This window comes from Helianthus annuus, chromosome 16 (assembly GCF_002127325.2).
Source record: "Helianthus annuus cultivar XRQ/B chromosome 16, HanXRQr2.0-SUNRISE, whole genome shotgun sequence".
Classification (NCBI taxonomy): Eukaryota; Viridiplantae; Streptophyta; class Magnoliopsida; order Asterales; family Asteraceae; genus Helianthus; species Helianthus annuus.
Genome location: NC_035448.2, coordinates 78,529,011 through 78,555,832, shown reverse-complemented (window position 1 = coordinate 78,555,832; position 26,822 = coordinate 78,529,011). Strand labels below are relative to the sequence as shown.

At 38.9% G+C, this 26,822-nt stretch overlaps 1 protein-coding gene across 1 annotated transcript; it reads right to left on the bottom strand.

The window, feature by feature from the left end:
- Positions 1 to 21,657: 21,657 nt before the first annotated feature.
- LOC110889275 (actin-related protein 4) lies at positions 21,658 to 26,258 on the bottom strand. Its single transcript, XM_022136782.2, has 20 exons — positions 26,064 to 26,258; positions 25,893 to 25,984; positions 25,630 to 25,749; positions 25,465 to 25,538; positions 25,190 to 25,270; positions 24,677 to 24,737; positions 24,538 to 24,587; positions 24,345 to 24,399; positions 24,146 to 24,223; positions 24,026 to 24,079; positions 23,893 to 23,946; positions 23,753 to 23,813; positions 23,615 to 23,666; positions 23,467 to 23,533; positions 23,182 to 23,244; positions 23,060 to 23,122; positions 22,921 to 22,983; positions 22,616 to 22,680; positions 21,973 to 22,041; positions 21,658 to 21,880 (listed from the first exon to the last, which is right to left on the bottom strand). The coding sequence occupies exons 1-20, from the start codon at positions 26,074 to 26,076 to the stop codon at positions 21,835 to 21,837; spliced, it is 1,281 nt and encodes a 426-aa protein (XP_021992474.1). The 5' UTR covers positions 26,077 to 26,258; the 3' UTR covers positions 21,658 to 21,834.
- Between the last annotated feature and the right edge of the window lie 564 nt (positions 26,259 to 26,822).

Here is a 26,822-nt window from a genome sequence, read left to right as displayed (position 1 = left end):
GGACTAATCTCGATTGAATGGAGTTCCTTAACTGGTTGTCGGAGCAAAACTGGTGGAACCCACCTTCAAGAGGTCCAAACCAGTGATTTCAGGGAAAAAGTAAGTGTTTGTGATGGAGAAGTGATTACTGATGATGATTGTACAAGATTTGAGGAGAAATACTTACGAAATAGCCTTGAATCTCGATAAAAAGTGACTGAGAGCGACTTGAGTGTGTGTCGTCGGATGGAGGTATCAAATCAGTGAAAGGAGGTGTACGGGTAGTATTTATAGGGTGAGGGAAGAGTTAAGTCGGTGCAAGATGTGAGGTGTCGGATGGCTTGCAGGTCGAATGGCCACTCGGTCAGATGGCCATCCGAGCGGATGTGCATCCGGACGGAAGTCCATTTGATCGGTTGCTCATTCGATCAGCCGAGTTGCGTTTTGTTGGTTTCCCAACTTTGTTTCGTTTGTTAAGCGTTGCGTTTAAGCGAGTTGCGAGTAAGCGTTGAGCGTGTAAGCGTTGCGTTGAGATAACCACATAACATTCAATCAAATAGTCACACAGTAACACGTATCACATAAATGGATAAAGTAAATCCGCGTTTCGAGTTTGCGTTGAGATTGCGTTGAGTTTGCGTTGCGATAGCGTTTAGTCTAAAAAAGCGATGTAACATGCGATAAAATGCGTTAAGATAATAGCGTTATAAACGGCGTTAAAGGCAATAACTGCGTTTTGAAAAAGCGTTGTAATCATGCGTTTAAAATGTGTGTTGAAAACATATGTTTAAACCCTTTGCGGTAATCGAAATCTCGGGAGTACAAGCGGTTACAAAAGAAAATACGGCAACAGGTAATGACCCGGAAAGTCGGGTTGTTACATTCAGGGACAACGAGGCCTCCAACACGGAGCGCCTCGCTCCCAAATGGGAAGAACCTTACGTCGTCGACAAGGCCCTAGGAGATGGGGCGTACCAGTTGCGCACCCTCGACGACAAAGCAGTCCCCAGGACCTAGAACGCCAATAATTACCGAAGTGCTATATGTAATTTGCAGTTTTCTATTTATGTATGGCACGGGCCCAACACATGATATAAATACAAGAAGTGTTGACTTCTTTACATTTTTTCTTTCCTACTTAATGAATTTTGTTTACAAATGCATATACCACTTTGGGTATACACAAAAACATCATTGGCACACAACAACTGTATAAAGATTATAGACCCCCAAGGCTTGTCACGACCAAGTGCACAACCGGGTCAATCTTACACAATATACCTGTCTTAGCCAACATTTATTCGTAACACCTATACAAAGTAGCTAACACATGCACAAATTGTAAAACAAGCAAAATTCATATAAATGGCCCAAGGCCCAAAAAATGTACACCATGTTGAAGGCACAACTTGGATAAGGCTGCTATTAATAAAAATAGCGTAGTACCACAAACATTCACAGGTCACATGTTAAAAAAACATAAAGTAAAAATTGTTCGAAAGGTATTACATGGTCCATGGACCAGACTACAGCATGCAAGCCAATGAAAGGAAATATACAAACTATTGGTTGGGACCAGCACCGCCAGTCCCTGCATCACCCCCTTCTAACACCTTCTTAAGAGTTTCAACCGCAACTCCTTTTCGAGCCAACTTTTATATGGCTTTCACCATACCGAATTCTAAGAAGCCAAACTCATGACACTTTGCAGCATAGTTGGCGGCGCAATCTTCTTTGACGAACGTTTTGCCCTCTGCATAACCATTTTTACGTCCGTTATTGTAGGCAGCCCCACCAAGCTCAAACATGTATTTTGCCCATTCTTCTGAGGCCACTAAACGATCCGCAAGCTACATAAATAAGAACAACATATAAGGAACATGTACGAAGTACAAAGAGTGAAGATAAAGCAAAACTCACCAAGGGCATGCCGCGAGTTAACAACCACTTACAATCACCTCCCAACTCCTGGGACAACAACTCCAGGGCCTTGTTTTGATTTTGTTGACCATCAACAATCCTCTGTAACTCAGCAACTCGTGCCAATGCTTCCGCATGGCTCTTTTGGGCTTCGACAGCCTGAGCTTCTTTCTCTTTGGCTATAGAAGAAAGGTGTTGCACTTCACGACTCTCTGCATCCTTCTCCCCTTTAACCCTGATAACTTCATCACGAGCTGCCTTCAAATCCCAGTTAGACCTTTCACATGCTGAGGTCCACTCCTTTTGAAGCTCGGCGTGCAATTTTTGCTCCTTAATGAGCTTGTCTTCAGCGTCAAGCATGCGCCAGTTCAAACCTTTTTTCTCAGCATTGAAGGCTTCCTGTTCTGTAGCCAAATCTCGTTTCGCATTCTCAGACCCCATGATTCCCTCGCCCATTGACCGCCACTCACATACAATCTCTTGGGTAGTTGTGAAAAAGTTCACCTTAGAGCGTACATGGTCGTCAAGTAAGCGGAACTGGTCACGGTTCTTCTGATATAGTCATTCAGCAGGCGGCAAGGACATGGAGTATAATTCATAATAGTTATCTAAGTTATCCATACGAGACCCCTTCACAAGTTTCCATCGGGGGATATGCGGGAGATTATCACAAGTGGGATTATGGGCCATCCACGGCCCACCAGCTCCAACTCTCTCAAACTCAGGGCTTCTCTGCACATCAGAATGGCCACGCCCTTCCGCATCAGAAGGCACTCGCCGGGTGTAGTGAGTTCCTTGTGGAGGAGTAGATTCACTTGACTCAAAGTCAGTCTCTAACCCCTCAACTCTATCCTGAATAACCACCCCAAGAATGACTGGCGGCGGTACCTTCTCAGCCGAAACCTTCTCAGGCACCTCTTTCGGACCTTTCCCCTTAAGATCCTGATGAGGAGGAGAATCGTGGATAGGAGAATCCCCATAAAGAACCGTGGGGGAGACGTCGAAGGTGGGATAGTAGAAATATTAGGAGTAACAACCTTGGAACCACGAGAAGTAGACCGCTTAGACTTCGAAAAGGCTGCAGGAAACAACAATCAAAAATTACATCCATTAAATCCAAGGAGAACAAAGAGACAAATACATGCAAGGAATAGTTGTTAAAAATCATACCTTTTCGCTTGGAGGGCTCTTCATATAACTCTTCAAGGATGTTGCCGGACTTCTTGGCAAACACCTCAAGATCCACCTCACTCTCAGAGGGTGTTGCAACTTGACCCATCATTTTCCTCTTCCTCTCTGAGAGGTCAAGGGCAGCCTGGACATCCAACTCCCGTTTTTCATCAAACAAAAGCTTCCTTTTCTTCTCCATCATCTGGGTTAGGGTGGCTTGATCATCCTCATCTCTAGCAGCAGATCGTTTCATTCCTACGTCTAAGCCAGACAATGAGTCAGACACTATAACATAGTCCAAAAATTTTGGCTGAGAGGAATGCTTACGGGTCTACGCTTCAGGCTGGCCTTTCCTTTCAGGCTCTTTTTGCTCAGACCCAATCGCGGCAACCTTGGGCTCCGCAGTTGGGGGCTTGGATGCAGCATCACCCCCAGAGGCCTGAACAGGCCGCGCGTGTGGACCTACACGCTTTGAGCGATGTATAAGTCCATGCGAAGGTCCAGTAAACTCCTCGCTTGAAAGGAGAATAGCCTCCTCCCGAGCAGGAGACTTACCAACTTCAAGTTTAGTGGAAGCAGGAAGACGCGCACCTAGAGGGGTAGCAACATAAGTGTTCAAACTCTCAGAAGAAGGGTGAAGGAATTTATCCTTGATCTGGTGCACCCAAGGCTTCTCTCGTTCCGGCAACAATCTACTCCCTATCTCACCACCAACCTTAGAATCCAAAGCATTCATAAAGCTATAACCAACAAAGACCAAAACCGATAAGTACTTGGGAACATGGTAAAACAAACCCAAGTAAAAACAACCAACAAGGGTTACCTTTGCCCTTGTAAGCGTATATCACCGGTGGGTGATTTCGATGGGTGATTTCGATGAGTTTGTGGGCGACAAGCACGCCATTCGACCACCATGAGGTGGTAAGTTAATTGTTGTTGTATACTTTGTATAGTTCTTTTTAGTTTATCGCTGTAGCTTAGTTGCTTTGTTGTACATTTCCATTCCGTACTTTCTTTTGCTTAGTAGTTAAATGAACGTTGTGGATATGTTCACTATATAACCCTCATGAGACCTCTCGTCCTCCCGAGCTATCGGGAGGTTTAAAAGGGCTTGTTGCATAAGCTAAATGCAACCGTGATTCCTACGAAAGTGAGTTAGGCTTATTGTTATTGTTGTAAATTATTGTTTCCACAAAAAGTCAAATTAAAGTAACGAATGGCATGGTAAATCTTTGGTAAAAATGGTAGAACAAGTAACTAACAAATGTTGATGGTCGTGAGAAGCATGCTTCTACACAAGGATTTAGATTTGTAGGACTTAATGTTCGTGAGACAACCATTTTTATCGAAGAATGAAGACCACACGAGGAACAAGACACAACCAGGTGCATTCGTTTTCTTTTCTTTGTTTTTGCTTAGTTAATAAGTGGATTGTAAATTGTATATTATTGACTGGGGTGATATCTTTGGGAGTTTGGTCGTGTCACATCCCTTATGCGTTTTCAAGGCTCCATTATTGCACATTGAGGACAATATTGACCTCAAGTGTGGGGATGGGGACAAAAAAGTTTAAATTCTTGACCCTTTCATTTAAACATTACACATTGAGGACAATGTTAACCTCAAGTGTGGGGATGGGGGAAATTTTCAAAAAGTTTTTCAAAAATGTCTTTGTTTAAAGCAATCTAAAAGCACAAGTAACTAAGGCAATTAGGGATGAGACAACCCATTTGGTCTTTTGTCATGGTCAAGTTCAAATGATTTATGTGTGTGTGTGTGTGTGTATGTATGTATATACATGTTTCTTTGTTTGAGTGGACCATTAGTCGCGTATTGTAGAACTTGCAACTTTTGATATGTTTGAGACCATAAGCACAAGAATGATTAAGGCATTAGGTAAACCTTTTTCCTTTAGACCATTTATATATCCTTACCTAAATAAATCCCCTAGTTACCCACTTTGAGCCTAAACCTTTCGTTTGACCAACCCATTTAGCCCACAACCGTTAAATCATTTCTCCTTAAACCCGTGTGATGAAAAATCGATCCTAGGTTTGTTTGTTTGTATAGTTGTGATTTATATTTGTGAAAAAAAAACGTTGAAAAAAATAGAAAAGAAAATCGCTGAGAAAAGTACAAAAATATGTTCTTTTAGTTTGTTGAATAAAAGCTGAAAGTTGTCGCCTCCTAGCTTGATGTTATAGTTAGTTATGTTTAGAGTAGTCATTTGTAATAAAAATTGAGTTTTCATCACCTTAGCTACTTCAAAATATCATATTCCATACCCTTAGCCTAGCCCCGTTACAACCCTTCAAAGACCTTTTGACTTGTGCTTAGTATTCGTGTTCGGTGGTGGAGAATGATTGAGTTGCAAGCATATGTTGTTACGTGTTCTAATCGGTTTGAGTGATTACTTAGAAAGTGTTAATTCATTATCTATTAGCCAAAAGTTAAACCAATATGAGAGAACATTGTGAGGGATGTGCATGGTTTGTTAGTTTCAAGCGGCGGGTTAATCTTGGGTAACCATTTCTTATGTTGTCACACCCCCAAAATCCACCATGCGGAGTACCACCTCTTGGAGGCGTGACGTGACCAGGATCGAGCCACCAATCATATCGAACAACATAATTAAGTAATTAAAACCAAACACAATACGATTGGTGACCAAAAGGAAGTAAACCGATTTTAGTTAAACAGCGGAAGCATAAAACATAAGTTCAAAACATAGTCCATAGTTCATAAGTTTAAAGTCCAAAACGTAGGTTTAATAAGTTCATAAAGTTTATTTATTAAATACGGGACATATCAGTTCGCATCCCACAACGACCACCTCCATATGCAAGCTCCAAGCATTTAACGACCTGTAAGGCATGTAACAACGAGTCAACAACAAAGTTGAGTGAATTCACAGTTGGTTGTTTAGTTATAGCATTCGTTTCGTAAATCATCTGTTCGTTTTGAAAACCATGTATCATATGAGTTTGCATCGCGGTCTTTCTGACATGTTTGCGAAGATTAGTGGGGGTTTCCCATGTGTTACTAGACCACGCGTATCGACTGCTACGAAAATATAAGAGGTGCCCTAAGTCAATGTCTATCAGCATTGACCCTTTGCCCATAGTCCATTAGTACACGCCCGTCCGACTGGCACGGTGTGAGGTTTGTTAAACCTAATAGCGCTATTAACTAATGACCCGCTCGCCATAGGCCTCGACGATTAAGTCGATAAATGAGGGACTTAAAGTGATAGAGTTGATGGTCTTATGATCGTGTACGTAGGTTTTACGTACGTGCCCTTCAATCCGAGGACAATAAAAAGTAGTTTAACAGTAATGATAGTACAAGTAGTTAATCAATCCCATTCCCAAACCCCTGGGAATCCCATGCCTTAGAAAGAGTGTGAACTCACCTCGGTTTGCTCGGTTAGATTCTCAATATAGCTAACAGTCAAGGTCGGTCAATCACGTCCTAATATAATTTACCAGTTAGTCATTTAGTGGCTTTCAAATAGAACACAAAGTTCCTACACGTATCTATCACACAACATGCATCGTTTTAACGGTTTATGCCCCTCTAAGTTTCCCATCCATTCCCCACTCAAAATCAAACATACGATAATGCACATAACATATATAACATGTTAGATCATTCACGGATAGCATACTCGACATTTAGACACGCAAGTCACAACTTATCTCAATTCAGCGTTTATATTGAAAACCGGCTGTTTTCGGACATTTTAATAAAATGGTTAAAATATTCCAAAAATTCCCAAATTTTTACAAGATGTCTTAAACGTTCCATATTTTATTGTGTAAAAATATCGCGGTCCGGTTCCCTACCAATATTTCATAAAAAAATCATATTCCGGACTGAACTCAGATTTATGAATTTATGACCATAGTCCACGGAACAATTTATTAAAAATTCATCGAGTGTCCGATTTAAGAAATTCCAGTGGGGTAATTACATATGCATCGGTTGTCATCTACTGTACAAATTTCATGGTCCGATTCATCACAAAACTCAGGATATGAACGAAAGCATAACACCCATTTATTGCTGTCAAAATTCAGCTTAAGTTGCTGTTACAAATTAACACTTTAAAAATAGTAAACGAAGTCCAAAAATTACGATTCCGGTGCCATCAGAACCGTATTTCATAATGAAATATTTTAGATTCAAAATATTGGTTTTTTGTTGAGTTTATGACCTGTTTACAGCCAACTGAAGTTGGCTGTAAAACTTGGACAGATTCTGTTTTTAGTCTTTAGATTTCTAGTTTGTGTTCGATTGATTCCGTTAATCATGTTTAGTGATCACAACAACATCAAACCTCAATATTATCCAACAAAACATCAGATAATCAACCAATAATCATAACCACACAAGATCTACATGATTTACACACATAACTTTTCTTTATCCAACTTATTCATCTTTTGTCCAAGACTTTATGTTAGGTTCTTAAGTGTTTATGATTTTTATCCGACGAATCTCTTATTAACCACATTAGACAAGATCAAGAAGGTGATTAGAAGCACTTACAACTAGCACAAGGCTAGGGAAGATCAAAGGCGTAAAAGTGGTGGATAAAAGAAACGTAGTGAGGTCCTTGAGATTCCGAGTGCACCGAGCTTCCTTATGTGATCCCTTGCACCTTTGTATGTAAAAAAAATGGCTTGTAGGAGGCTTGAAGGTGGTGGTATGGTGGAGGTTGTTGGCTGCCGAGATGAAGAAGGAAGGGAGAGGAGGTTGTGTGTTGTTGATGTGAATGATAAAATGGATGGAGATCTAGTGGTTAAATAACCACTCTTCCAACATTTATAAATCTAATGGGTAATGTGTTTCATGGTCCACCAACAAGATCCAATATTATATTAGCATAAAATCAATTGTGTAAGGCCTTGGTGGCCGTGAGGTAGATGGGGGGTGGGGGTCATAGGCTCGGGTGCTAACTAGTTAGTTCCATCCTAGTTCAAATCCAAGTGTTTAGTTAGGATGTTTAGTTACTAGATATTTTTATGGTGTGTTATGATGTTTAGGAACCATAACTCGCTCATAAAAATAAAAACAATGCTTCTAGCGTTATTTTGGTGTTCCGGGTAAAGTCCGGTTGTTCGGTTCGGTGTTGTTTCGTTAAAGTGCTAAATTATTCCGTTTAGTGTCCTACATATATATTTTTGAAACGTTTTTAATTTTTAACACTCAGGAAGGCGTACCGGACTATTTAGTAACTTTTCTGTATACTATTAGTATGTTAACAAATACACGTAAGCATAACACAGTAATCAGAGAGCAGTTAAATGATTCAGCACAGTCATCAAGTACTTTAATTAACATTAATAGATTGTACGGTTACATGTAAATTTGAGGGTTGTCACATTCTCCCCTGTTAAGAGAATTTCGTCCCGAAATTTAACGCGTGGTTACTGAGGAAGCTAGTTAAGTTGCGTTGGTTTCCTGGTTTTCCTGGGGTGTCACATCATCCCCCCGTTGATTTGGAATTTCGTCCCGAAATTCTACGGTAGCTTCAGCCTCAGTAGTGGTTGCGTTTTTCTTAAACAGCTGGGGATACTTGAGTTTCATTTGGTCTTCTTGTTCCCAGGTATACTCTGGGCCACGACGGGAATTCCAACGAACTCGGACGAGAGGTATTCTGGTGTGCTTGAGAATCTTAACGTCTTGATCCGTAATCTCTACTGGTTCCTCGACGAATCGCAGCTGGTTGTCGATAGTGAGCTCCTTGAGAGGAACTATGAGGGTCTCATCTGACAGACACTTCTTCAGATTTGACACATGGAAAACATCGTGAACTCCGCTGAGTTCTTCAGGTAGATTCAACCTGTAGGCGACTTTTCCAATTCTCTCAATGATCTCGAACGGTCCGACATAACGCGGGTTGAGTTTGCCCCGTTTGCCAAATCGGACTACACCTTTCCAAGGTGAGACTTTGAGCAGCACTCGATCCCCAACCTGGAACTCAAGTGGTTTTCTTCGCTTATCGGCATAGCTTTTCTGACGGTCACGAGCTGCCGCCATTCGCTGTCGTATCTGAGCAATCTTCTCGGTTGTATCTACTACGAGTTCTGGGCCAGTGATTTGACTGTCACCAACTTCTGCCCAACAGAGAGGTGATCGGCACTTGCGTCCATACAATGCCTCGAACGGAGCGGCCTGGATGCTGGTGTGATAGATGTTGTTATATGAAAACTCCACTAACGGGAGATGCTTTTCCCAGCCGTTACCAAAATCAATTAGACATGCCCTAAGCATGTCTTCAAGAGTTTGGATGGTGCGTTCTGATTGCCCATCCGTCTGTGGATGATAAGCGGTGCTCATATCTAATCGTGAGCCAAAAGACTTATACATAGCTTGCCACAGTTCAGAGGTGAAACGCGCGTCACGATCAGAAATGATGGAGGTTGGCACTCCGTGCCTTGATACCACTTCTTTTAGGTAGATGTCTGCTAGAGTAGAAAACTTATCCGTTTCTTTGATAGGCAGAAAATGTGCAGACTTGGTCAGTCGATCCACGATCACCCAGATGGTATCGTTTCCGTGTTGAGATCTGGGCAGGCCAGTAACGAAATCCATGGAAATTTGCTCCCATTTCCATTTAGGTATCTCTGGTTGTTGGAGTGGGCCTGATGGTTTCTTGTATTCGACCTTGACCCTGGCACAAGTCAAGCATTTACCGACGTAGGTTGCTATGCTGGCTTTCATACCAGGCCACCAGTATGTAGTCTTGAGATCATGGTACATCTTGTCCGAACCAGGATGTACTGAGTAACGAGACTTATGCGCTTCATCCATCACAAGCTCGCGCAAGTCTCCATACAGCGGAACCCAGATGCGTCTGTTAACATAGTAGGCGCCGTTTTCTTTTTATTCTAGCCGTTGCCTCGATCCTCGTAGGGACTCAGCCCTAATGTTCTCTGCTTTCAATGCTTCAACCTGAGCATCACGAATCTGAGCTGGAAGGTTGGATTGGATGGTAAGTTGTAACGCACGTACACGCCTAGGTATAGTATCCTTCCGGCTGAGGGCGTCAGCCACAACATTGGCCTTGCCTGGATGATACTTGATCGTGGATTCGTAGTCATTCAAGAGTTCGACCCATCGACGTTGACGCATGTTTAACTCCTTTTGCTTGAAAATATGCTCGAGACTCCTGTGATCGGTGTAAATGGTGCACTTGGTACCGTACAGGTAATGTCTCCATATCTTAAGCGCGAAAACAACTGCTCCCAATTCCAAGTCGTGCGTAGTGTAGTTCCTTTCGTGAACCTTAAGTTGGCGCGATGCGTAGGCAATGACCTTGTCACGTTGCATCAACACACAACCAAGTCCTTGGATGGAAGCGTCGCAATAAACCACAAAATCATCTGTGCCTTCAGGCAATGAGAGGATAGGCGCTACAGAGTCTATCTTTCAAGTGCTGAAATGCGGACTCCTGTGCATCACCCCAACGATAGGTAACACCTTTCTGAGTCAGTGAAGTGAGAGGTTGCGCAATCTTTGAGAAATCTTTGATAAACCTTCTGTAATATCCTGCCAGACCTAAGAATTGGCGGATCTCTGTTGGTGTGCGGGGTGCAAGCCAATTCTTGATCGATTCAACCTTAGATGGATCCACATGAATCCCATCCTTGTTTACCACATGGCCTAGAAAATGGACTTCGCGAAGCCAGAAGTCACATTTCGAAAACTTGGCATACAGCTGCTCTTTACGAAGTAGTTCCAGAATAAGCCTCAGGTGTTGCTCGTGTTCCTCCTGACTCTTAGAATAGATCAGGATGTCGTCGATGAAGACTATGACAAATTTATCCAAGTAAGGTTTGCACACTCGGTTCATGAGGTCCATGAAGACCGCTGGTGCATTCGTCAATCCGAAAGGCATAACCAGAAACTCGTAATGGCCGTAACGAGTTTTGAATGCTGTTTTGGAGACGTCCTCCTCTCGGACTCTCAGCTGATGGTATCCCGATCTCAAATCAATCTTAGAATAGAAGCTCGACCCTTGCAACTGGTCGAACAAGTCATCAATGCGTGGAAGAGGGTAACGATTCTTCACGGTCACCTTGTTGAGTTCGCGGTAGTCAATACACATCCTGAAGGTACCGTCTTTCTTCTTTACGAACAACACTGGAGCTCCCCATGGCGACGAGCTAGGACGTATAAAACCCTTTTCCAGAAGTTCTTGTAGTTGCGTAGACAGTTCTTCGAGTTCTGATGGAGCAAGTCGATAAGGCGCAGGAGCTATTGGTGCTGCTCCAGGGGCTAGCTCGATTTGAAACTCGACTTGTCGATGAGGCGGAAGGCCAGGTAATTCCTCAGGAAATACCTCGGGAAAGTCGCGTACAATAGGAATGTCTTCTATCTTCCTTTCTTCCACGGATGCATCAGTAACGAGGGCTAGGATAGCGGTGTGGCCCTTTCGTAAACACTTCTGGGCTTTAAGGAAAGAGATGATGCCTACAACAGCACCACTCTTGTCGCCACGAATCACGAGGGGTTCCTTACCAGGGCGAGGGATGCGGACGATTTTCTCCTTGCAAATAATCCCCGCTTGGTGTCGAGATAACCAATCCACCCCAATGACAATGTCAAAACTACCCAGAACGATAGGAATGAGGTTGATAGAAAAGGTCTGATCCGCAAGGACAAGCTTGCAACCTTTAACTATATGTGTAGCCTCTAAACTTTTGCCATTTGCTATTTCTACCGTGTGCTTGGTGTTCAAAAGTGTTGGAGTGCGCTTAAGCATTTGGCTAACTTTTAAGGACACGTAGCTAGTATCGGCACCCGAATCAAATAAAACAGTAACAAAGAAATCATCCAGAAGAAACTTACCCATCACAACGTTGGGATCATTCCTTGCATCACCCTGACCAATCACGAAAGCACGACCTCTTGCTCCATTACCATTGTTGTTACCCCCGTTGTTACCTCCATTGTTGTTCCCGTTTCCCTGGTTGTTGTTGTTGTTCTGATTTTGGTTAAGCTGGGGACAGTTCTTCTTAAAGTGGCCTTCAGCGCCACACTGAAAGCATCCCCTGTTGCCCCGTTGCTGTTGTTGATTTTGCGGTGCTTGCTGTTGCTGCTGGCGATTCTGATTTGCAGGCCGTGAGCTCCTGCAATCCTTGGCTTCGTGACCCATCTTGAGACACCTCTGACAACGTCCTTTGTTGCATTGACCACTATGGTGTCTATTACATTTGTTGCACTTCGGGTGGTTTCCTCGATACCCACCCTGTCCTTGATTACCGGAGGATTGCTGACCAGGACTCTGGTAGCCATCAGTCTTTCTCTGCTGAGACTGAACTGAAGCAGAACCCTTACTGGAGTTTTCATCCCATTTTCGCTTGTTGTCGTTGGGAGCATCAGAAGTAGTGGCGCTAATACGTTTGGGCAGTTTGTTCTGCTCAACTGCCTGATCAGTGAGACGGTGAGCCAACTTGACGATTTGCTGTATAGTGCCAAGGTTAGCTGAGGTTACGTGGCTTTGAATTTCTGGCACCAAGCCCTTAAGGTACAGCTCAATGCGTTTGTAGGGAGGGTCCACCATAGTAGGACACAGGATGGCCAGTTCGTTTGACCTCTTAGTATACGCCTCAATCTCAGACCCCGTCATCTTCAGATTGAAAAATTCCACCTCTAGCTTGTGGATGTCGTCACGACTGCAATACTCTTCTCTAATCACTTCTTTGAAGCCGTTCCATGGGGTGGCATTAGCAACCGCCAACCCAAGCAATTGGACCTGTGCTCTCCACCAGGTTAACGCAGCTCCTTCGAGTGTTCCAGTAGCATACTTCACCTTACGATCTTCCGGGCAATCACACATCTCGAAAACAGACTAGAGCTTCTCGAACCAGTGAAGAAGGCCTACAGCACCTTCTGTGCCGCTGAAAGTGCTTGGTCGGCAATCCATGAAGGTTTTGAATGTGCACACAGGAGGCTGAGCATGTTGACCTGTGGTGCGAGAATAAATGACAAGGTTAAGCATGAGGGTAGGTTTGCGAAGGTAAAGATCTAAACGTCCTAAGATAGGTCGAAGTAGCAGGTTATACCTCCTGCAGGAACAGCTGCGAGTGCCTCAGCAACTCGTTCGTTGATCAAAGCCGTCAACTGGGCTTGAGTAAGGTTGATACGTCCTCCGCGTCCGTTCATGATCTTCATAACGAAGCAACGTAAGTGAGGAAAGTGTCGTGAAAGTGCGTAAGTGTGGGACGACAGTAGAGAGTAAGCACACAAGGTTCAAGTAGCAGTTATCACGTTAACTAATGCACAGTGTGAGCTATCTAACCGACAATATAACATAAATCATACCACCTATTGTGTCGAGTCTTGCACGTGGAGCGAAGCGTCGTTGTGGATCGTTGAGCACTCGACAGGTTATAGTCTGGTTTTATCAAAAATCTTTTCCCTTTCTAAAACCAAGTTCGCTATAACCAATGGCTCTGATACCAATCTGTCACACCCCCAAAATCCACCATGCGGAGTACCACCGCTTGGAGGTGTGACGTGACCAGGATCGAGCCACCAATCATATCAAACAACATAATTAAGTAATTAAAACCAAACACAATACGATTGGTGACCAAAAGGAAGTAAACCGATTTTAGTTAAACAGCGGAAGCATAAAACATAAGTTCAAAACATAGTCCATAGTTCATAAGTTTAAAGTCCAAAACGTAGGTTTAATAAGTTCATAAAGTTTATTTATTAAATACGGGACATATCAGTTCGAATCCCACAACGACCACCTCCATATGCAAGCTCCAAGCATTTAACGACCTGTAAGGCATGTAACAACGAGTCAACAACAAAGTTGAGTGAATTCACAGTTGGTTGTTTAGTTATAGCATTCGTTTCGTAAATCATCTGTTCGTTTTGAAAACCATGTATCGTATGAGTTTGCATCGCGGTCTTTCTGACATGTTTGCGAAGATTAGTGGGGGTTTCCCATGTGTTACTAGACCACGCGTATCGACTGCTACGAAAATATAAGAGGTGCCCTAAGTCAATGTCTATCAGCATTGACCCTTTGCCCATAGTCCATTAGTACACGCCCGTCCGACTGGCACGGTGTGAGGTTTGTTAAACCTAATAGCGCTATTAACTAATGACCCGCTCGCCATAGGCCTCGGCGATTAAGTCGATAAATGAGGGACTTAAAGTGATAGAGTTGATGATCTTATGATCGTGTACGTAGGTTTTACGTACGTGCCCTTCAATCCGAGGACAGTAAAAAGTAGTTTAACAGTAATGATAGTACAAGTAGTTAATCAATCCCATTCCCAGACCCCTGGGAATCCCATGCCTTAGAAAGAGTGTGAACTCACCTCGGTTTGCTCGGTTAGATTCTCAATATAGCTAACAGTCAAGGTCGGTCAATCACGTCCTAATATAATTTACCAGTTAGTCATTTAGTGGCTTTCAAATAGAACACAAAGTTCCTACACGTATCTATCACACAACATGCATCGTTTTAACAGTTTATGCCCCTCTAAGTTTCCCATCCATTCCCCACTCAAAATCAAACATACGATAATGCACATAACATATATAACATGTTAGATCATTCACGGATAGCATACTCGACATTTAGACACGCAAGTCACAACTTGTCTCAATTCAGCATTTATATTCAAAACCGGCTGTTTTCGGACATTTTAATAAAATGGTTAAACTATTCCAAAAATTCCCAAATTTATACAAGATGTCTCAAACGTTCCACATTTTATTGTGTAAAAATATCGGGGTCCGGTTCCCTACCAATATTTCATAAAAAATCATAATCCGGACTGAACTCAGATTTATGAATTTCTGACCACAGTCCACGGAACAATTTATTAAAAATTCATCGAGTATCCGATTTACGAAATTCCAGTGGGGTAATTACATATGCATCGGTTGTCATCTACTGTACAAATTTCATGGTCCGATTCATCACAAAACTCAGGTTATGACCGAAAGCATAACACCCATTTATTGCTGTCAAAATTCAGCTTAAGTTGCTGTTACAAATTAACACTTTAAAAATAGTAAACGAAGTCCAAAAATTACGATTCCGGTGCCATTAGAACCGTATTTCATAGTGAAATATTTTAGATTCAAAATATTGGTTTTTTGTTGAGTTTATGACCTGTTTACAGCCAACTGAAGTTGGCTGTAAAACTTGGACAGATTCTGTTTTTAGTCTTTAGATTTCTAGTTTGTGTTCGATTGATTCCGTTAATCATGTTTAGTGATCACAACAACATCAAACCTCAATATTATCCAACAAAACATCAGATAATCAACCAATAATTATAACCACACAAGATCTACATGATTTACACACATAACTTTTCTTTATCCAACTTATTCATCTTTTGTCCAAGACTTTATGTTAGGTTCTTAAGTGTTTATGATTTTTATCCGACGAATCTCTTATTAACCACATTAGACAAGATCAAGAAGGTGATTAGAAGCACTTACAACTAGCACAAGGCTAGGGAAGATCAAAGGCGTAAAAGTGGTGGATAAAAGAAACGTAGTGAGGTCCTTGAGATTCCGAGTGCACCGAGCTTCCTTATGTGATCCCTTGCACCTTTGTATGTAAAAAAAATGGCTTGTAGGAGGCTTGAAGGTGGTGGTATGGTGGAGGTTGTTGGCTGCCGAGATGAAGAAGGAAGGGAGAGGAGGTTGTGTGTTTTTGATGTGAATGATAAAATGGATGGAGATCTAGTGGTTAAATAACCACTCTTCCAACATTTATAAATCTAATGGGTAATGTGTTTCATGGTCCACCAACAAGATCCAATATTATATTAGCATAAAATCAATTGTGTAAGGCCTTGGTGGCCGTGAGGTAGATGGGGGGGGGGGGTCATAGGCTCGGGTGCTAACTAGTTAGTTCCATCCTAGTTCAAATCCAAGTGTTTAGTTAGGATGTTTAGTTACTAGATATTTTTATGGTGTGTTATGATGTTCAGGAACCATAACTCGCTCAGAAAAATAAAAACAATGCTTCTAGCGTTATTTTGGTGTTCCGGGTAAAGTCCGGTTGTTCGGTTCGGTGTTGTTTCGTTAAAGTGCTCAATTATTCCGTTTAGTGTCCTACATATATATTTTTGAAACGTTTTTAATTTTTAACACTCAGGAAGGCGTACCGGACTATTTAGTAACTTTTCTGTATACTATTAGTATGTTAACAAATACATGTAAGCATAACACAGTAATCAGAGAGCAGTTAAATGATTCAGCACAGTCATCAAGTACTTTAATTAACATTAATAGATTGTACGGTTACATGTAAATTTGAGGGTTGTCACATTCTCCCCCTGTTAAGAGAATTTCGTCCTGAAATTTAACGCGTGGTTACTGAGTAAGCTAGTTAAGTTGCGTTGGTTTCCTGGTTTTCCTGGGGTGTCACATCATCCCCCCGTTGATTTGGAATTTCGTCCCGAAATTCTGCGGTAGCTTCAGCTTCAGTAGTGGTTGCATTTTTCTTAAACAGCTGGGGATACTTGAGTTTCATTTGGTCTTCTCGTTCCCAGGTATACTCTGGGCCATGACGGGAATTCCAACGAACTCGGACGAGAGGTATTCTGGTGTGCTTGAGAATCTTAACGTCTTGATCTGTAATCTCTACTGGTTCCTCGACGAATCATAGCTGGTTGTCGATAGTGAGCTCCTTGAGAGGAACTATGAGGGTCTCATCTGACAGACACTTCTTCAGATTTGACACATGGAAAACATCGTGAACTCCGCTGAGTTCTTCAGGTAGATTCAACCTGTAGGCGACTTTTCCAATTCTCTCAATGATCTCGAACGGTCCGACATAACGCGGGTTGAGTTTGCCCCGTTTGCCAAATCGGACTACACCTTTCCAAGGTGAGACTTTGAGCAGCACTCGATCCCCAACCTGGAACTCAAGTGGTTTTCTTCGCTTATCGGCATAGCTTTTCTGACGGTCACGAGCTGCCGCCATTCGCTGTCGTATCTGAGCAATCTTCTCGGTTGTATCTACTACGAGTTCTGGGCCAGTGATTTGACTGTCACCAACTTCTGCCCAACAGAGAGGTGATCGGCACTTGCGTCCATACAATGCCTCGAACGGAGCGGCCTGGATGCTGGTGTTGTTTCGTTAAAGTGCTTAATTATTCCGTTTAGTGTCCTACATATATATTTTTGAAACGTTTTTAATTTTTAACACTCAGGAAGGCGTACCGGACTATTTAGTAACTTTTCTGTATACTATTAGTATGTTAACAAATACACGTAAGCATAACACAGTAATCAGAGAGCAGTTAAATGATTCAGCACAGTCATCAAGTACTTTAATTAACATTAATAGATTGTACGGTTACATGTAAATTTGAGGGTTGTCACATATGTGATTATTCACATTACCGCTAAACATTTAAAAATTGTATAAATCATGAACGGGTATGACATTAGACCTTAACTTATGTCTCGAGAATGGGAAGTGAGTTTTTCATTCGACCCACGTGAAAGTGAAAAACAGATTTGCTTGAGGGCAAGCAAAAGAAAAGTGTGGGGATGTGATGCGTGGTCGAAAACTGGTGTTTGTTTGTGTTTAAGTTGATGTTTTTACATGACTTTTAGTTTCAAATAGCCTACTTTTGATTAGAGTTGTGTTTTGCAGGTCTAATAGAGCTTAAGGAGCTATTCGGGAGCTTTACGGACCACCGGGACGCAAAACGGGTGAACCTGGAGCAAGAAATGGAAATTTCAGAAAGTGGGAAATGTAGGCACTGTCGCCGACGCCCTCCTGGGCCGTCGGCGACGCCCCGTAGAAAACCCCGTCGCGCAGAAACCTTTGTAGGCAGCCAAATAAGCCATCGGAAGAAATCTCGTGATACGTGCACCATCGCCGACGCCCAAGGGGACCTTCGGCGACGCCCCATGCTTCCATCAGTTGCGATTTTTGTTGATTTTTCATCTTTGGACGATTTAAAACACTTTTGTAGGCCATTATTCGGGAGTTGCACTCTAATTGGAGTTTGAAACTTGTTCTTGGAGCCAAGAAACTTATCACTACCATCCTCAATCCATCTCCAATCCTTCCAAACATTCATAATCAACCCGAATTCATCATCTTCATTTCATACAACCCTAATCATCATTCACCATTCCATCCATTCTTCACCACCAATCATTCCAAACCCTAATCACCATTTCCACTACTCCAAAGCTTCAAGATAATGATGTTCAAGCTCTCAACATCCGGTGATCGCGTTCATCCTTCCATGAACGGCTAATTCTCGAAGGTTTCACCCCGGTATAGACTTTTGTAAGGTTTAGGGTTTATTATTTGTTTGATACTTGGTTTGTGACAATTTGAATTGCATTTGAAACATTGGATAATTGTCTTATGTTTATATTGAATTTGCAAATCGTCGAATGAGTTATGAAATTTGACTTTGCGAAATGGTTATGTGCAAGTATGCCTTATCTTAGGTTAGGATTTACATGTTCTTGGTAAAGAAGTGCATTGCTGTCCGTTGTCTATGACGTCGATAGCTTTTGGTACCTAAGCCACGTGACACTAAATTCGTTAATCACTATATGCAATTGAATCAAGTTAAAACGCGTAAGAACCCTAGGTCTTGCAATTATCGAACCGGGTGTTATTCGTATTCCCTATTCTTGTTTTCAATCAAGAAATCTAGTTTTTGCAATAATTAAGTAATCAATCCTTTTATAGTTAATAGTAACTTGTCAGTTTACTCTGATACCTTTTTCAACCAACCAAATAAACAAAGAAAATTAGCAAGCTTCATAAGTAATCTGTACACATTTTTGTAAATAGTCTAACTAATCAAACAAGTTGTGCAATACTGACCACATGCTATTCGTAGATACGATACTCGACTTACCCTAGCTACTTAGGTTAATTGGGTTTTTGACTGATCGGGATGACACGGGTCTGTCATGAGGGGCGGGGGTTAGGGTTTTTTTAGGTTTTTTGGGGGGTTTAGATTTTAGCATTTAGCTTGGGGGTTTTTTTTTTTTTTAGGTTTTTTGTGGTGTAGTGGGTTTATTTTGTTGTGTTCATATTGCTTCTAACAATAAAGTTGGTTCTTACATAAACCCTACCCTATATATAGAAAGGATCCGTTAGGAACTACCCTTTATTGCGAGAACCGCGAGAACCAGTGTGAACACAACCAATAATACCTAAAAAAATCTAAAAAAACGTACAAAAAAAATTTCAATATTTTTTTATATAAATTGCTACTTTTGGTTAATAAAAATAAATTTTAGGTTTTGAGGAGGGGGAGTGTTAGGTTTTTGGGGGGTTTAGTTTTTAATAGGCCTGGCAAATAAACCGTATTTGGGTTTTTTGGGTTATTTTGGGTCATTTTAAAAATGAGGATAGGCCAGGATGGGTTAAGATAACTAAGGATAGGTTAGGATGGGTTATATGATATCTATTTAAAATAATTCGCGGGTAAGAATGGGTACTACGCTGGTAAATGGGTAACTCAAAAAAGAGCATCACAAGCAGATTCTTCATCCTATTTGAGTGTTCATAGATGTTGGCTTCAAAAATAATAAAAAATTTTAAAAGTAAAAAAAAATAATACAAAATTTCTAAAAAATCAGAAAAATCAAAAAAATTCTAAAAAATACTAAAAATGAAAAAAAAATCTAAAAAATAAAGAAAATCCAAAAAATTCTAAAAAATCAAAAAAAATAATAAAAAATCCCAAAAAAAGCTAAAAAATAATAAAAAATAAAAAAATTATAGAATATGAAAAAAAATTCTAAAAAATAAAAATAATAATATATCAAAAACAAATCTAAAAAAAATAACAAAAAATTCTAAAAAATAAAAAAAAATCTAAAAATTCTCAAAAAATAAAAAAAATAAAAAAAATACTCTAAAAATCCAAAAAAATTAATAAAAACCCCAAAAAATCTAAAAAATTATAAACAATAAAAAATACTAAAAATCCAAAAACTTCTAAAACATCAAAAAAAATAATAAAAAATCTAAAAAATAAAAAAAGTATAAAAAATCCAAAAATTCCAAAGAATTCCAAAGAATTCCAAAAAAAAAAATTTAGGATTTGTTAGATTTTTTTTATTTTTTTGAGTTTTTTATTTTTTAGAATTTTTTTGATTTCTTATATTTTGATTTGATTTTTGAGAATTTTTTTGACTTCTTAGAATTTCTTGGATTTTTTTTAACTTTTTTGGTTTTTTATAATTTCTGTTACTTTTTATTATTTTTTTGATTTATTAGATTTTTTTTGGATTTTTTTATTATTTTTTTATTATTTTTTTATTTTTTAGAATTTTTTGGATTTTTTAGAATTTTTTTGATTTTTTAGATTTTTTTTTAATTTTTTAGAATTTATTTGATTTTTTATTTTTATTTTTTTTTTGATTTTTTAGAATTTTTTTGATTTTTTAGAATTTTATGAATTTTTTATTATTTTTTTGGTTTTTTAGATTTTTTTATTTTTTAGAATTTTTTTATTTCTTATATTTTGATTTTTTAGAATTTTTTTGACTTCTTAGAATTTCTTGGATTTTTTATAATTGTTTTTTATTTTTTATAATTTTTTTACTTTCTATTATTTTTTTGGTTTTTTAGAATTTTTTGGGTTTTTATTATCTTTTTGATTTTTTAAAATTTTTTAGAATTTTTTTGTATTTTTTTGAATTTTTTTTTTATTTTTTAGAATTTATTTGATTTTTTATTATTTTTTTTTATTTTTTAGAACTTTTTTGAATTTTTTTAATTTTTATTTTTTTATTTTTTTTTAGAATTTTTTATTATTTTTTTAATATTTTGATATTTTAGAATTTTTTTTTTTGGATTTTTTATAATTTTTTGGATTTTTTGGAATTTTTTGGATTTTTAATCATGCTTAAGTTCATCTTGACCTAAACCCATCGTAACCTATTTCTTAATAAACTAATTCTAACCCAAACCCATACACATCCTAACCCATTATTTAAACCTACCCAACCCACCTATTTTGCCACCCCTAGTTAACATTTAGCTTGGAGGTTAGGTATTTGGTGATGTAGTGGATTTATTTTGTTGTGTATAAATTGGTTTTCGCAGTTCTCGCAATAAAAGTGGTTCTCACATAAACCCTGCCCTATATATGTATTTAGTTTGGTTATTTATTCATTTTATTAATAGAACTTAAAAATAACTAAAAATACAAAATTTGGTTCTTTATTCATTTTATTAATAGAACTTGAAAATAACTAAAAATACAAAATTGCCCTTGACTTAACGTTATAAAATGGATGGGTTAAATCAATTGGACCACAATGGCAATAGTGAAAACTTTTTGTACCACTGACAATAAATTTAACCTTAGTGGCAAAACTGCCCAAACACAGGGACCAAAATCGCACTTTACTCATTCATATCTCTAGAACGATCGGTATGAGCTGAGAGCATTGATTAAATCTGTGAAAAACACAATTCATATCTCTAGAAGGATCGGTGTGAGCTGGGGACTTGATTAAATCTGTGAAAAACACAGTGACCATCTGTGTAATAAACTCTAAATAAAAACTATAAACCTGCAGAAAGAATTATGTAACCAGAGAAGATTCCAAACCTAATATTCCCAGCAGCAGCAGTTGATACATAAAAATGAAGTTGAGCATAGTTGTACAACATAAATCATTTCAACCATTTAATTCAAGTAAATCTCATAAACAAGTTGTTAGCCCTAGACTACAACACCAAGTTCAAGCTTTAACTAGAGGAACTCATGGACATTTTCTTTGAATGTAAGAACATCCATGCTCTTCATACCTGTTTCATAACACCAACACAGATTCATCAATTACAACAACTTCAAGCCATATATATATACATACACATATATTTTTCATGGTCCAACTTACTCAGATTTGGAAAACCACATCTGCTGAAAAGACCCGAGAGATGCTAATATGCTCCCTCCTATCCAAACGCTGTCAAATCCACCAAAATAAAAATATTTATAATGAATGGAAGAAAAAATCATACTTTTAGAACAAGTAGGGGGCATAAGTGAGCTAAGCTATTAGTGAGTGCAGCTTAAGCTGAGCTACTCGTGAACTTGACTCCAACCAAAATAAAATGAGCTCGATTGATAAACGAGCTTTCATATGGTGAGCCAGATGGCTCATGAAAGCTAAATGACCCTTGTTAGTTATATCAATATACATAATTAAATAACAAAGAATATTATGTACAGTATGACAATGATGAAAATACAAGTATTATGAAAAGGTGAGAGTTGTACACCATCAAAATTACTATGCTATACAGCACGTAGGTTATGTTGTTCAGATAGTCTATTTAGTAAAGTTAACACATCATCTCCCTTATGCAATTTTGTGATATGTGTAATTACGGGTAGACTAGTACATAGGACGTAAACAACAATAATTTTGAGAGAATGAAATATCCCTTTACTTAGCTAAAAAATTGATAGCAAGTCTCGCAAAGTTTATTCTTGATGCTTATATAACATTCTATTAAAGAGAGAACAAGAAATGTCACCTGAACCTCCTTTCGGTAGAGTTGCCACTAGCCAACACTTTTACTCTAGCGGCTTGAGGGGATTCCTACAATCACAAACAACGATAAAATGTAAATGGGAACTAAACTAATATTAGTTTGATAATAGTAATAATCTCATATTTTTTAACCAAATACATATACAACATTCTACGTATTAACAATACACTGTGGACCAAAACTCGAAAGTAATGTTTTTATTTTTGCAAAAAGTGATACTATAACTATATATATATATATATATATATATATATATGTATGCATGATGAGCTGTGAAAGTGAACAACCTCCAGCAAGTCTTTCTCAAGACGTTCTTTCAATTGTTGCATTGATGCTGTGCCACCAGCAAGCTGCACAAAGGAGAACCACAAACCTGAATTAGTACCACAAAACCAAACAGAACCTCTAATATAAAAGCAAACTTACCAAGATACTGCTGAACAGTTCTCTCCGAATATCAACATCACACTTGTTTATGCTCTCTATAACCTGCACTCACTTATAATGAGTGAGATCTAGCAAAATATAAATAAAGATGATTGGTTTACCATTTGTGGCAAGCCACGAGCAGCAGCAGCGATATCTATGGAACCTTCCATTCCAGGTATAGTCTGAAATCAAATTCGTAATGAACATCAGAATAACATATGAAGAAACGCAACCACATTTCAATTTTTTTTTAAAAAAAAAAAAACATATTTGGTCATTGTACAAAACTTTCGCAAGGTTTCTGGTACCACACTAATAAGGACGCATCAGTTTCAAAGTTAGATATGGAAATTTTAACATAGCACTCAAGTCCATAATAACAGTAGATGCTAAGAAGCACTGACCTTTACCAATGATGGATTGAACAAAACATCAGGAGTCTTAAATCTGTCAGAACCTATCTCTATGGTCCTGTTAATAAATCAAAGAAAATACAGTAACTATCTAACATCTAAGCAAGCCCACACCAAACAAAAGAGATACTGAACTTACTGGCCATCAGGAAGTTCATATGATGTCATCGGGATGTTAGAATAAGATGTATCTGGAACCAGAAAATATGCAAGATAGGTTAGTATGACCTTTCAAATGTTTACACAAAAAAGAATAATCAAATTATGGAGTACAAACCATCGTAGGGAGTATCAGGGGCACGGCACACACATTCCTTTATATCGTTGGCAATAACCCTCTGTAACAAACAAGAAAAAAATCAAATTTACAAACAAAGCTATGAATCGAAAGTGGAATTTTAACGAAATGAAACAAACCTGGCAGTAGAGCCTATAACTTTCAGTTGTGTTGGGGAAATCAACGTCTACAGTCTGTCACAATCAATGATGTTAGTGCAACAGTAACAAAAAGTTTCAAAGCGTTGTGTTAGGGTATTTATTTACAACTAACCTGAAACTCTCCTGGGCGGATTTCTTTGCGTTTAAAAGAGTATCGAGGTCTTATCTGCATTTCAAACCACATCATCAGCTGACTGTAACTTAAACCTATTCAGTAGTATAAGTAACTCACTTTAACTCCTTTGCTTTCCAAGCTTTTAATTAAGCAATCAGTAAGAAACTCTCCTCCAATTGGAGACACTGACACCGCCTATTCAGACATACATATTACACAATTAGTATGAATCCATCCTAAACAAGGGTATCAACAGATTAAATAACATAAACTAGCATCTTAAAGACAATTCTACAATTGGGAAGTGCATACATACCTTCTGTAAAACATAACCATCATGTACAGGGGCAACAATAGTTGATCCTCCACCGCTGAAGTCAATTTAAGGTTGTTACAAAGGCAACCGCGACAAGTCAATCAGATAAATAGGTAGAAAAATAGTTAAGCCTCATTTATTTATATATCATAAAACTTTAAGCTGCGTTTGTATAAAGTCATGTTTCCCCTACCTATCAACGACCAACGAGGTAGCACGCCCTGAAGCAAAAGACGTCAGAACCTGCAAGTTAAAAAGATAAGATTATTTATTATTTAACAAGTTAAAATCGATGTGTTAGGAGTTACAAAACAAGGACGATGATAACATACCGCATTTTTGGCTAGAAACAATGCAGGAGCTTGGTATTTTTCAAACATAAGCTCCGCTGTCCTGTCATATTAACAAGTATTAGCAAATTCTAGAACATGCATTACAGAGGAAACTTTATAATAACATATGTTATTTAAAAAATTATTAAGGGGCTGTTTGGCAACATCTGAATGGTTAAGTGCTGAACCAGTAAGAGGTCTGAACCATTAAGTGCTGAACCAGTAAGATGTCTGAACCATTAAGAGCCTGTATAATGCTTAACCCGTTCAGAGGCAAATGTCTGACCAATTCAGATTAGAGGTCTTAACCATTCAGACTCTGTATAAATCTTAACCATTCAGAGGCAAATGTCTGAACCATTCAGACATCTGCTCGTGAAACATATAGTCTGAACCATTAAGTGCTGAACCAGTAAGAGGTCTGAACCATTAAGAGCCTCATTAAGAGGTAAACAAACAGCCCCTAATACATTAATCCCAAAAAAATGTATGGCAGCAACAAAGGCATATTACTTTTCTCTCTGTTGTTGAGTGTTGGAAGATGGTTCTGCAAGTAGCATGGGGTGCTCTTTAGGATCAACAAGCAGGCATTCCCTGCAAGACAATATATATAGAGAGAGAGAGCTCTAAGATGATGTGTTAGCTCACAAACAGCCAGCCATACATATAACAGGCTCTTTAAAGTCATAAAGATCTCGCTAATTAGATTTAGAATTTATTACACACAAGGGAATTTAATATTGATATTGATACCAATACCAATAACAGATAATTACAATATGGTTTACCTGAAGGCATGATCCCAAATGCTTTCGACAATATCCCAATCAGTAACAATTCCATCCTTAATAGATGGCAGTACCTGGTGAAATACGAAAGCACGCACGAGATAAAATTAACTGATATTACTATTATGATGATGTTGTCTGCCATGTTTGAATTGAAAGACTGACCTCCATATGATCCCGACGGTATCCCATAGCAGTAGAGCCTACGTACAATTTGCGTTTCCCCTTGGATTTAGGGTCAGCACCATTCTCATCAACTTCCATTTGATCAATTGATCCAACAACCTTTCATATGAATGACGATGTCAACAACAAAACTGAGATAATTTAAAACTCAAGTGGAAGATGACACCCAAAAGTAAATGACTGAAACTCAAAGACATTTTCAGATAGAGAATAAAATGGTGTATTTGTAAAATGGTGCTTACAGAAGGAAAGACAGCTTTAGGAGCATCTTCACCAGCATAACCAGCTTTACAAGTGTGGGAGCCCAAGTCTACCACTATCGCAGATACTTCATCTGCCAAACAGTTGTTAAATTAGGGTTTAGTACGTCTAATCTAGTTGAGAGAGAAGAGAGAAGAGAGAATTTCACTTACCTCCACCGTACATGATTTCGATTTCGATTTGGTGTAGGGTTTGGTTTGTAGGAGGAGGAGGAGGAGAGTGAGGAGGGCGCTGGCCGCTGGGGTTTCACTTGGAAGCCGCTACCTACGAATACCACGCGCCATGCTTTCTTTCGCCAAAGGCTATGGGCCGGGCCGTCTTTCTACCATCTCACTTTGATACAATCAGGCCCGAATTTAAAATAACACAACTCACTCACTTAACTAGTTTCAAAGTTTCGAAATACGAAAATTACATCGAAATAGAAACTAAACGGACAACAAGTTACGTCATTATCCTTTTTTATTACATCGAATTAATTATATCAATGTTGTCCTAGCATGTCGAATTAATATTTAATAAACTATTAGTTTTACGAGAAAAGTGGTAGAACTATTTTTTGTGCTTTAAGTCTAATAAGCTCTTCTTTAATTGGTGGAATGTTTTGAAATGACGAGGATCAAAATTTGAATGGAATTATTTGAAAAATAACAAGATGTTTGGTTAGTAAGGGAGTGTTTGGCTTAGCTTTTTCAAACTCCTTATGACTTTTTAGAAAAGTCAATAAGTCACAATATAGTTACTTATTGACTTTTTCACTCACATACACTCCTAAACTCAAACACTATTTAACTTTTCAAGAAGTCAATAACAAGTTATAAGTTGGCTAAAATAAGCAATCCCAAACACCCCCTAAAATTGCTTATGGATTTTGATTATTAAAAAACTAAAAAGACAAACTTTTCCTCCCT

Excerpts from the sequence above, each read along its gene's own strand:
- LOC110889275 (XM_022136782.2), bottom strand. Across the intron at positions 24,588-24,676 it reads TGTTTCTAGCCAAAAATGCG|GTTCTGACGTCTTTTGCTTC; the intron begins GTATGTTATCAT and ends TTTAACTTGCAG. Across the intron at positions 22,042-22,615 it reads TCTACCGAAAGGAGGTTCAG|CGTTTGGATAGGAGGGAGCA; the intron begins GTGACATTTCTT and ends TGGATTTGACAG.